This window comes from Cydia amplana, chromosome 12 (genome assembly GCF_948474715.1).
Source record: "Cydia amplana chromosome 12, ilCydAmpl1.1, whole genome shotgun sequence".
Lineage (NCBI taxonomy): Eukaryota > Metazoa > Arthropoda > Insecta > Lepidoptera > Tortricidae > Cydia > Cydia amplana.
The window spans coordinates 13,958,340-13,971,717 of NC_086080.1; the positions used below are offsets into that span (position 1 = coordinate 13,958,340).

At 38.9% G+C, this 13,378-nt stretch overlaps 1 protein-coding gene across 1 annotated transcript in view; it reads left to right on the forward strand.

The window, feature by feature from the left end:
• Positions 1-13,378, forward strand: part of LOC134652753 (dynein regulatory complex protein 10-like) — a 29,812-nt gene that overhangs the window by 14,513 nt on the left and 1,921 nt on the right. Inside the window, exons 9-10 of the mRNA XM_063507915.1 lie at positions 2,499-2,669; positions 3,001-3,127. Coding sequence (XP_063363985.1) covers positions 2,499-2,669; positions 3,001-3,127 — 298 coding nt within the window. The remainder of the gene's footprint in view (positions 1-2,498; positions 2,670-3,000; positions 3,128-13,378) is intronic.

Consider the following 13,378-nt stretch of genomic DNA (forward strand, 5'->3'; position numbering starts at 1 on the left):
ATGTAAAAACCTAGACTAACGAAAAGAGAGCCATGGCTCCATTTTGTGACTTGTGTGGCCATTTATTTCGGTTGATTGTGCATCTAGTTCTTATTTTATTATTATTACACTTTTCTTTTATTAATTAACAACTGGACTGGTATTGTTAAAAAGTGAAAAAAACATCAGTTTTTAGGGTTCCGTAGCCAAATGGCAAAAAACGGAACCCTTATAGATTCGTCATGTCTGTCTGTCTGTCTGTCTGTCCGTCTGTCCGTCTGTCTGTCCGTCCGTATGTCACAGCCACTTTTCTCCGAAACTATAAGAACTATACTGTTGAAACTTGGTAAGTAGATGTATTCTGTGAACCGCATTAAGATTTTCACACAAAAATAGAAAAAAAACAATAAATTTTTGGGGTTCCCCATACTTCGAACTGAAACTCAAAAATTTTTTTTTCATCAAACCCATACGTGTGGGTTATCTATGGATAGGTCTTCAAAAATGATATCGAGGTTTCTAATATCATTTTTTTCTAAACTGAATAGTTTGCGCGAGAGACACTTCCAAAGTGGTAAAATGTGTGTCCCCCCCCCTGTAACTTCTAAAATAAGAGAATGATAAAACTAAAAAAAATATATGATGTACATTACCATGTAAACTTCCACCGAAAATTGGTTTGAACGAGATCTAGTAAGTAGTTTTTATAAATCGCCTAAATACGGAACCCTTCATGGGCGAGTCCGACTCGCACTTGGCCGCTTTTTATTTATTACGCTTTTTAACAATACCAGGGGGCCGATTTTTGAATTTCGATCGCTCGATTTCGTCACTCGAAAATCGGTGGAAAACGGCGAGATGCTGATTTTTGAAATACGAGCGATATAAATTGTGAATTTAGTGGTATTGACCACTAGTTTTTGATTCTATTAGTAGAATTTACATGCCTAGTAGTGGAGATATTACTGAACGAAATACACGAAATCGAGCGGTCGAATTTCAAAAATCGGCCTCCTGGCGCTAGCGCCAGGCGCTAGCAGGCGCCTCTATCGGTCAAATTCGGCAATACAAGCGTCATTCGTTCATTTCATTTTGTTTGACTGGTAATGTTGGCTAAACTTAATCACAAAGTATTTTGCATTTTGAAATGAATATTAAAAATGCAAAATACGTCTCGAAAAGTATTTCAAATAAAATACAAAATGGTTTTTACTAAAAGGCATTTAAATGCAAAATACAAAATAGGTATTTTGCATTTTGTATTTGCATTTTAAATAGAAGTATTTCAAATAAATCGCATCTCTGCTTGTTCAGAAGCCTGTAACAAGTGCTGTATGTGAACCACTATCGGACACTATGCCTTCTTCCATCGTCATTAATAGCGAGACCCGCGCCTCCCAAACCACCAGCTTGGGACGCGAGAAATCTTATTCAAATTACTTGCCCTAACTTGAATAATCCTACAACGTACCTATATAGAAGAGCTGCCGCACCTTTACTGTTAGCATCAGGCCGCAGGGTCAATGACCTTACCGTAGGCCGTACACTGTAGCCCAGGCAATTACACAGATAACTTTGACGCTATTATTTTGTGTCCGAAATTCGGTTCTAAACCAGATAACGTGTCTCACCGACTGGACTCTCTTAGAAGCTTCGGAATAAAGTATAGACCCAGTAGGTAGTCTGGGTACGTCAACTTGTGAGAATTACACAAAATGTTAGGGGACACTGCGCTTATTTCCTTCAGACACAGTAGTCTCATCCAATCCGGCCTCGCCTACGATTGCTTTCGATGATGTACTTAATCACTAAATTAGCTGGAAAACTATCCAATTACTTGGCGATATTTTGGCTTAAGTTTATTGGGGAACATGACTCTTTCTTTAGACGATCCTATCGCCGAGATTCTGCGGATCGGATGCGATTTCGAATGAGAAATCTCTCAAACCAGTTTAACGTCAGATTCGAACCTGGGATTACAGTTTAAATTCTCAATTTCCTGTAATGCATCATTATAACGAGTTATTGTGATTTCATGGGTTGCAATAAGGCGTATATATTTATTCTTACTCTGAGTTATATGACAGTAGGTGTAGCCCTAACGCTTGCGCGCCCGCTGACTCGCCACCAGGAGATAATAAACAGGTCTCAATGAAGATCTCAGACGTGGAACGGAACACATAATATAAAAATTTTACCTTCCAATAAAATTATTATTATGTTTCCTTCCACGTCTGAGATCTGAGTAATGCCTTCCTGGCAGGCTACTAGGCTACTTTTATATCGACGGTACTTCTCCTCAACAATGACATAGCGGCGGCGAGTGGCGGGGGGCGGGCGTCTGTTTGCAGGAAAGGGAAGCGGAACTACGTCACGGCGAGGCGGCGGAGCGACTACATAGACGCTAGCGGCATCTATCGGTCAACGGAGGCGTTACGCTCTCAATGAAGATCTCAGACGTGGAAGGAAACATAATAATAATTTTATTGGAAGGTAAAATTTTTATATTTTCTTCACAGCGCAAGCTAGAGAAACAGGACAAGGAGTTCTTCCCCCTAATGGAGGAGAAGGAAAATGAATACCATCAAGAGATGACCGCCAAGTTGGACAAGTTCATCGTCGAGCACGCCGCGAGGGTCATACAGTACGCTTGGCGCACGACGTTGCAGAATCGTAATGAAAAGAAAACGGTACCTAATGTTGTTTCTACTTTCTACGTTCTGCCTTCGTGACCCCGAATCATTTTTGGATAGTTTATTGTTGAAAATATCATAGGCCCAGAATGTACAAGAGTGCTCATGTCCAAAATCAGCGACTGAATATAATATATGGAACTATATCTGTAGATGAAGATCTTACTAAATTTTTGACGTGTGACAGACAATCATCTGTAAACATGAAAGTCATTCTAGATCTATTAAATGTACTACCTATTCTATCAATTATATTCAAGATCCCCTGGTGGTTCTAAAGACCTAGATAACATCACTCCACATAACCATCTTTTCAATTAAATTTCAGTTAATAAAGTTAAGGAGAAAAATGGAAGCGGAGAAACAAGCGGCGGCTAAAAAAGCAGAAATTGAAGCCAAGAAGCAAGAGCTGCTAGATAAGAAGGAAAGAGCAAAAGAGAAGGCTGAAGCTAAAGGTGCCAAAAAAGAAGCTAAATCTGATAAAGATAAAGATGAACAAGAAGATTAAAAAGGATACAACAGTAGCCAAAGCTACAAAACAAAAAGCCAAAACTAATAAAGATAAAGAAGGACAGGAAGATTGAGAAGGAGAAACAGTTGCCGGGTTTCGATTATTTTCTTTCTCGTGTTGCTTTTGAACACATTTATTATGAAGATTATCAACTGGATTCTAGATTCAAACCTGGATAACTCTGCAGCGATTTTCACAGTACAGACTGTGCAAGTGTTATTTTAAATGTCCAGCTTCTATGAAATTATGACGTTTAAATTAACAATGCACAGTCTGTGCTATCAAAATCGTTGCATTTATCTAGCTTGGTCTGTTCCTATAAGTAGATCTTTTTTATGTTTTTTTTTTGGATAAACTAATATTTTTTGTATTTTCTGACGATTACCTTTGTTTTAGGTTTGCTATATTTTATGCATTTTATGGTTATTGTAGTTTTTATTTCATATTTACACATGTCTAGATTATACCTACTTCTTTTTGTCTTTTGCATAACTTTGTTGTGTATTAATTTATAGGTATTAAAATAATACATATTATATGATATAAATAATATACGGGTTTAATTCATTTATGAAACTTTTGTTTATTTATTGCACAAAGGAAATTACAATACATCATACATACAAAAGGTGGGCTTAAATCATTGTTAGGAAGTTAGAGAAGTTTGTTTAGTTAGAGAGCTCTTCCTGCGGAATAAATACGAAATCCCAATATGTCCCAAAAAAGTATGTAACTATTGATTGCAGTTGTGGTAGTTCCTATATATATTATCGGAGAAACAAAGCGCACAATAGCAGAAAGAGTTAAGGAACATATTGCAGCTGTCAAAAATCGTCAGGTGAACAAGTCTGCCGTGGCTGAGCATTTGGAGTCAGAACCAAGCCACTGGATAGAGCTGCATAACCCTAAAATCCTGTCCTACGGGAAGCCATTGAAATCAAAAAACATAGTAATTTCAATCGGGACGAGGGTTTCAAGATCTCATCCACATGGAATCCAGCCCTAGTAGCACGGTCGCATTTTTATCATTTATCACCATGCCTGTCACGTTCTAACAAGTAGGTAAGTGCGAAAGTGACGGGCATAGTGATAGTGGATAAAAATGGATCCGTGCTGAGCCCGCTGTCATTAGTAAATGTAAGCGTAAAAAGAGCGTAAACGAATATCGACAGTCGATAAATCGAAAATCGTTAGTGTTGTGTGTCCGACAGAGTGACATCCCTAGTGCGCAAAACGTTCAAGCTGATAAACAAGACCAAGTGCGGGTAGTTCGAAAAACTCGTGCGGTTAGAAGATGCTGAATGTCAACTTAAGCCAGTCTTCTCCGAGACCACGGGGACAACGCCGTCCTCGAAACGTCGGAGGTAAATCTTAAAACTTAGTAATTTTGAACACCTCGCCCGCTTAGCAACTTCAGCTTCTGACTGGTGCTCACTCTTATCCTAAATCTGTGGGCGAACGCTGGTGTTAAAGTTGAGATGATGGCTTGAAAGTAGAAAGTAGTGATTTGGTAGTGATCCTAGTGAGTATTGTATTCTTTGGTAGAGTTTGTTCGGAAAGAGGAGTCGCGAAATGTGATTGGGTGCCATCACTGGTGTCATACATTCCACGATGATTCCACGACTCTTCTCTTTCCGCACAGTCTCTAGTGATCATCTAGTGATCTTTACTATAGTTTGTCAAAGGACTGTCCCATTTCAAACATAGACAGAAAGAATCATACTAGCTTTGTCTTTCACTAGTACTAGCACCCAAAAGAAAAGGATAAGTATAGTTTTTTCTGTTCTTATTTACTGCCAATTTGGTTTGACCAGCTATAAATAAAAAATAACTTGGGTGCTCGAACTCATTCGTCAAATTGCTTGATGGGAGGTTTGATACAAGTATAATAATACATCTATGAGTATAACATAATATCATGTCATCTTGACAGACAAGACACGGACAGGCAAGTTGACAACATCTTTCACAACTAATTCCTCTAATTTTTTCCTTGACGTTTATGTTCTACTTTAGAGAATTTTATTACTATTTAAATATCATTTAAATACACTTTATTATTAAAAAGAAGCTTTTCACCAACTAAAAATGGCAGAACCATATGCTTCATCCCTGTCAGAATACACTTCAGATAGCTCCACTAAAACTGGCAGCAGTAATGCTTCTGAACCAGACTCGGGGGCCATAATTGAACCTGGGAGAGACGATGGTAGGTTACCCACTTTAACGTTTTACTTACCTACCGTAAAACCACTCAGCAGCGCCCTTAACCTTTTCGACGCCGTATCAAACACAAAATCTGTCACACTGACGCCACGTCACCGAAGTGTCAAAACTGAAATTGAATTTTATGCATATGCACGTAAGGTCTATGTTGCTCTGTGGTCTGTGACCGATTAATCGGTCTTTGGCGTTGAACCTACGGTGCGCATATATCGGTCATTGGCGTTCAAAAGGTTAAGGCCCTATGATGTCTTAATGCGATTCTGTGTAGGACCTAACTGAATTGCTAAGGGACGGAGTTATGCGACTTATGTAGCTCTGTCCTTTAGCAATTGAGTTTAGGTCCAAAACAGAATCTCAATAAGACATCATGGTAAGGCCCCTAGCTGCTGTAGTCCATAAGTTCCCAACTATGGTCCAAAATGTATGTACTCTTATATTTACTTACGTTCATATGTGAGTATAACTTTAATTTTGTAGTAAATATTTTTTATAATGGAAGAAAAAAACAGTCAAAATCAAAAAGGACATTGGACATCGGTATGTCAAATACTCCCTCTGTCCAGTAGCATCCACCGTCTCGATCCACCAGTGGATTTAACCGACGCCGTGTCAAACACAAAAGCTGTCACGCTGACGCCACGTCACCGAAGTGTCAAAACTGAAATTGAACTTTATGCATATGCACGTAGGTCTATCTTGCTCTGTGATATGTGACCGATTAATCGGTCTTTGGCGTTGAATCACGGTGCGGATATATCGGTCATTGGCGTCCAAAAGGGTAATAGCACGCTAAAGTTCATTGTGACCTTGTTGAACTTGTGGACCATACTTGCAACACCTACCGACTACTTACTGGACTATACGTAGTGGGTCTGGGTCCGATTCAAACGCGTTAAAACGACGAGTGGAGTTGAAGAATATTATGAAAATCAATATCGAATACAGTGAAATATAACGTGGTTTCCTACCCTTCTCGCAAACAGGCATGGCAAAATTGCATCATGAATGGAATTCATTTAAAAAGAGGGCATGCAATGTTGCAGCTTAAACCATGAAACCGCCAATCCCAGCGAAGACCTGGAACTCGGGACAAGGCCACCCGTCTTCACTGCCAGGACCTGCCCGACAAATCAGTAATAGACAGTACTAGACTAGTACTAGTACTAGACATCAAAATATATACTTCTTTCCGACAAAAGAGCAACCGGCCTCCCGTATTTGGACCGATTGACTCACACAAATAATACAAATATAAAAAAACAGCTGTTCCAATGTAATCTCTCTTCGTTTTCAGGGTCTTCTCCGATAGATATGGAATGCAACATCCAAACGGACCGTATTACAAAGTCCATGGACAAGTTGGTGTACCAGACAAAGTTGGCCATTTGCATTAAAACCCTGATGAATGACAATATCCTGGCCAAAATTTTGACGAAGAAACACTTGGACGTCGTTATTTCTGCACTTGATCAGTACGAAAGCCCTCTGTATGCTGAGAGCGCTAATAACATGGAAGCTGCGGAAGATATCCTGGCGGTTAGAATCATTTAACATATTATAGGTACACAGACAAGACATCCTCTAGACTGAGCATAATAGTAACGCTACCCCCTCTGCCACTTATACGGTAGTTTTACTCCATCTTCGAGTCAATCCCGTGCCGTGATTGGTCCGTGTCTTTGAACGGACCAATCACGGCACGGGATTCGCTCACCTCGTCCCCCCGCACCCCCGTATTTTTGGCAGCATCGGTTTCATGAAATAATTGCTCTAAACTCCGTCTAGAGGATTCCTAGTCTATGTATAGGTATCATAATCAAATAAATAGTCATCAATGCACAAATGAACGAAAACCCGGGTGCAGTAAAAAAAAAGACTTAAGTGCCCATAGTTTTTTTGTTAAGAATACATTTGGCTATACATAGGTATTTAAAATAATTTATTTTACACGATGCAAGAAATAAAGCACCAGAAGATTAATAGCCAAACGTAAATAGCAGTTATTTTTAGACACAATTTCTATTATAAAACCCGTATAAAACTATAAAGAGGAGGTAATTTGATCGTGACGTCACATGCTAGTGTTTCATATAAATTCCATAGTAGCAAAATCGTTTTGACAGTTTGAAAAAAAAAACTGATTTGACTGGTAGGTAGCCAAATACCCTATTAGATACTTTTTTTTCCAGGGAGATTTATCATTGAAAAACCGTGTCTATCCTGACTTGTGTTACATGATGTACACTCTGTGCAGTTACCCAGCGCTGAAACCGCACGTTGAAAGGATCACGGAACAGGTAAAAAGTAATCTTACTAAAGTAAAGTATTTCTAGCTTATTTTAGAGAGTAAATTCATGTGTTAATATTTTTTATTAGGGTTCCGTACCCAAAGGGTAAAAACGGGACCCTATTACTAAGACTGCGCTATCCGTCTGTCTGTCTGTCTGTCCGTCTGTATGTCTGTCCGTCTGTCTGTCAGTTGAAATTTTCACAGATGATGTATTTATGTTGCCGCTATAACAACGAATAACAAAATGAAATATTTAAGTGGGGTTCCCATACAACAATAGTATTTTATACAATCGTGATATAATGGAGAGCTTTTCAGTCGAGTACCGTGTTTAGGCAACGAAGCTTGCTGAGTTGCCTAAGGAAGGTACGAGATTGAAAAGCTTGATTATATCACTATTGTATACAATACTTTTTCTACGAGTCAACAAAAAAAAATACTTAAAACTAGTAGAAGAATCATATTATGTAGGTAAAAAAACCAAAAGTATGCAGCTAAGATGCGCGAGCAGCCGCGATACCTTCATACTCGTACGCGACCCGGCCCCCGCGCCCCGCGCCTCCCGGCCGGTTAGTCAACGACACCTCGTAACTCATGAGGCCCTGGTACTTGCTCCGCACTAAATTCAAGTTTTAGACAGCTTTTGAGTGGTCAATTTCATTATAGTTGACTAAACTGTATCGAAATGAATATTATAGTTGGGTTGGGGTCCCATAGTGAAAAAAGTATGCGATTTCACTTTGGTATACGAAGTCTTAATTCAAGCATTGCAGTCGACGAGTAGAAAAACGTGTTTTTTTGCCGTTTTATGCGTAATGGTACGGTACCCTTCGTACTGGAGTCCGACTCGCACTTAGCCGGTTTTTCCTATTGTTGGCAATTTAATTAATTAAATCCGCGTTCAAATTTCGCAGTTGAAGAAAGACTTTCAAACGAGAAATAGCACAGACCCGATGCCGATGCATGTTTTATATTACGAAAATAAAAATGTAAGTATTTTTTGAGTACTTATACCTATTTGTTTTAAAACAATATGGCTAATTCCGTCATAGGGACTATTCCGTCTACTAGGTAACGTTTTCCTCGAACGACGAACTAAATTGATAATTTCATTTCAAAGTAGCGATTGCTTTTAGTTTCAGCAATCAAAAGCGGATGCTTTTTTCCCTGCGATTGTAAATCAAATAAATATACGCTTGTGGACGGAATAGCCCCTATGACATAACGGAATTAGCCACATTTACCTTACTAAAATATATGAATGTTAATTGAAACAATAATTTGAGGCTCTTCTAACCATAAGATAAGTAGGTATCAACCAGATATCAGCAACGCAAATACATGACTGTATCTATGCAAAGCAAATAATATTTTTTCCAATATTTCACTAATAAAGGTGCATTGAGTAAGCAGCATTAGTTGCTAAGCGGGCGAGGTGTTCAAAATGATCTTGACGCGACATTATGGTTAGGAGAATAAGAGCGCGTCAAAGTAATTTTGAACACTTCGCCCGCTTATCAATTTCGCTTAGCAATACACCTTAGGGCCACTTACACCATTCACTAACCCGGGGTTAACCGGTTAAACCTGGCGTTACCATGGTTACCAGTACAAATTGCCACTGGGTTAACGGTTTAACAGCTTAACACCGGGTTAGTGGGATGGTGTAAGTGGCGATTACTAGACTACAAAGATTTAGGTCAAATGCCCCGCCGTTGGATTGAGATATCTGCAAAAGTTGGAGGAGTTCCGCGACCTGATGGTGATGCAGATGAAAACTACGGCTGCAGAGGAGATCTTCGCAATAATAACCACGAGGAAGCTTGAGAAAAGTAACAACGAGTGTCTGGAGAAGATTAGAGGTTAGTTGATTATGGACCCGATTCGGATTTGGAACTAGATATCTATTAGACATCACCAAGATACGACAACGGTATTTTTAAGATCTAGCCTGTAAAATTTGACATTTCCGCGATTCTGGAGATACTCTTGAACGATTTCCACAATGTCTAAAACGTCTCGTTAGGTATGTATTTTTAGATCTCAAAACGATGTTGAAACGATCTTACTACGATAATTTAACGTAAAAGTGACATTGGTTGCCCGAATTGAGCTGCAAAAGATATCTAGTTGAAATCTAAACTACCGCTACCGGGTATCTTAGTACATATCGTATCGTTCTCTTCTCTAGAACGGATCTTGTTTTCCGAATACCGCGGTATGACGATCGTACGCAAACGCGCGTAAATAAATAGCGGTTAGGTATATTGCAAATTTTACGATGGAATACAGGGTGTCTCTAGCCATTGAACAAAGCCGAAATGTATATTATACATTATGCATTAGGGTATTTAAAACCAGTATCATATGTCATCATTGCCGCACATTTTCGTAGAATTTGTCAAAATCACTGCTAATGATTAGTACAGTATGGTTCTTTTTGTAGTCGACTATTGGACATAACTGTTGTTTAAACATTTTTATTTTTTTATCTTTTGTTCTAATTAAAAAAATATTAACGTTAAAGCATTCCTGAGAAGTAACCTTATTAGGGTGGGATTTCACGGTTTGTCCAATGGCTAAAGACAGCCTGTATACCCCGCGCATCAAATGATGGTCGTTCATTTTTAGGGTTCCGTACCTCAAAAGGAAAAACGGAACCCTTATAGGATCACTCGTGTGTCTGGCTGTCCGTCTGTCACAGCCTATTTTCTCCGAAACTGCTGAACCAATTAAGTTGAAATTTGGTACACATATGTAAGTCTGTGACCCAAAGATGGACATGTAACGTAATTAAATGAATTTTAAACATAGGGGGCACTTTTGGGGGGTGAATGAGACAGTTAAAAAACAAAGTTTTGCAAACTATATCGTGTTGAATGAAAGAGCTCATTGTGAGAATCTCAAATATATATATTTTTATAATTATAAGACAAATAGTTTACTTAGAAGTAATTTAAGAAAATAGGCAAAAAATTACCATTATCTCCGAAACTACTGGGTCTAAAATTTTGAAAAAAAAAAATACAGAAAATAGGTCGTCTTTACCTATATATCACTGGAAAACCTATTAGAAATGTGCAGTCAAGCGTGAGCCGGATTTAAAAAACCCGTAAGGGTCGGATCAAAAACTAAGTAATAGTTTTTGATCCGACCCTTACGGGTTTTTTAAAGGCAATTCACTCGCGTTTCACATCAAAAAATACATTTTGTTAAAAATTGTGTAATATACGAAACCCTTGGAACACGAGTCCGACTCGCACTTGGCCGGTTTTTTACAAGGAGTAGCTGTCACGAAAATTGTTGTAGGCATTTTTTGGAAGTATCATTCGGGTCGTATTGGTAGAAAACTTGTTAAATCTTCTCTTGTACGGGTATAAAAGTTCGTACCGTATTTGTGAACTTGTAATGTTTATGAATTTTGCTAATCCTGACCACTTATGAATATTCAACAAGGATTAAGTGTCATTATCAATGTAATGTATTTCGGGCGTTTTTGTAACCTAGAATGCCAAGCCTTCATGCCAAGTTTCTCACCTGAATGTCCACTCTTCTCAATCCTAATATTATAAATGTATGTATGTTAGTTTGTAAGGTAGGTATATATCTATGGGCCTTAGTTGCCTGACAATATTTGATTTGATTTTGATAAATGTTCTCTTTACGTCGGTTTTTATCAATAAATAGTATTTTAATTCCAATGTAGAATACAAAAAAAGCCTTGAAGAGGAGAAGGCGGAATACGAGCGCGTAATGCAACAAAAGACGGAATTGATAGCACAGTTGAAGGAAGAACTTGCCCTTAGCGACCATAAGGCGATTATCAAGAGGAAAAAACAAATGTACGCTAAACAACACAATTAATTAATACCCTAAAGTCAAAAAGGCAAAAAAAATGGTGCCTGCGAGGGTACGGTGCGACTAAATCCGTCATATGTAGGGTAAATCCCATAGTACACGAGTGTATATTTTTTTTTTTCAGCCGTAGGAAAAAAAGCCCATCTGCTTTTGTTTGCTGAAACTAAAAGCAATCGCTGCTATGAAATTTGTGTAAGTACTAGTCTGAGAAAAAAACGCTCGTGTACGGAATTTGTCCCTATGACCATTTGCTGGTCGCATGTGGAAATCGATTCTAATTTAATAATTTGTTACGGCGCTGTACTGGTTTTGATACGACCGTGACAATTTCATGACTTACGTTTTATTTCAAGGTCGAATTAAAATAAGATCAAAACCGTAACAATTTGTAATAATGTAAGGAACCTGGAACTCACATCTATCTATTTTAGAGTCTGTGCGGAAAGAGTTGAGTCGTAGAATGTATACTTAGTCGTAATATTTCTCTTTCCGTACAGACTCTACTGACTACAATGTATACTTACCTAAGTAGAACTCGAGACAATAGGTTTTTTTAGTCTAGAAAAAAAACCAGAATGGCTGAGTGGTTTTCTCGGGGAGGGAAGGTAAAGAAGTGTAAAGGTCTAAAGAGTAGATAACGCGCATGTGACACCTCTGGGGTTGCTGGCGTCCATAAGCTGCGGTGACTGCTTTCCGTTTGTCACCAACGTGGTATAAAAAATCTTTAACCCTTTATACTCATCTTGATTCAAACCTTGCAGCCAAGAGACTGAATTTGTAGGGCCGATATATCATCCTAACATTGAAGTAACTACATAGTACAGTTATCGGGGCGGTAAAGGTACTGACAAATATCTGAACACGCTCTACTGTCAAGGCGTTAGATGGCGTGTTCAGATGTTTTTGAGCACCTCGGCCGCTTCGATATCTCTGATGGCGACTGTACTACGGATAGGACCTTACAAGGATATACTTAGCATAAAAGTCCTAAAAAAACTTTGCAGCCTTGATTCTGAACGCCAAATGGTGCTGGCCACTCGAGCTCACGTGGTCAATTACCAGATGCTTATGGAAGAGCAGGTCGAGAGCCAAGATGCTTATCAGAATTTGCTCCATCGCAGTCTAATGGCTGAAAAACTACTGCGAGATCGTAGGTAAGAACTTCACATCAGACCTGCTTGGCTGTATTCTGGTAGCACTGGCGGATTTGCAGTCTTGGCCGCCCTAGGCCCCAGCTTCTGTACAGTAACTAGTGTAACTACTCGCCGCTCTTTTCTCAGCACCCATTATAAAGACTGCCGCCTTGTTGCCGCCCCTAATGTCTTGCCGCCCTAGGCCTAGGCCTACTGGGCTAAAGAGCAAATCTGCCACTGTCTGGTAGTTCTGAAAATCGGATAATCCAGAAACCCCTGCTAATATTATAAATGCGGAAGTAACTGTCTTTTACTTCTTCACGCTTAACCCCTCTAACGCCAGTGTCAAATATTTGCTACTTTATACTATAACCTTTCAACTGTTAATTACAGTCCAAATTGCCTGGAGCGGATACGGGACAAGGCAGTTGAGGGGTTAAACCGCTGAACCGATTAAGTTGAAATTTGGTATTGAGGCAGTTTGAGGCCTAGGGATGGACATAGGATATTTTTTATCAATCATCAAATTCATCAAATCATCATCAGATTCATCAGTCGCGGGATAGAAGCTATGACTAATAGGTACTTCATAATGTACGTAATTCATAATATAAATGATCCAGACCCGAAATTTTGAAATTTACCCAATTACAATTCACTTCTGTTTTAATATCAAGTACTTCTGCTT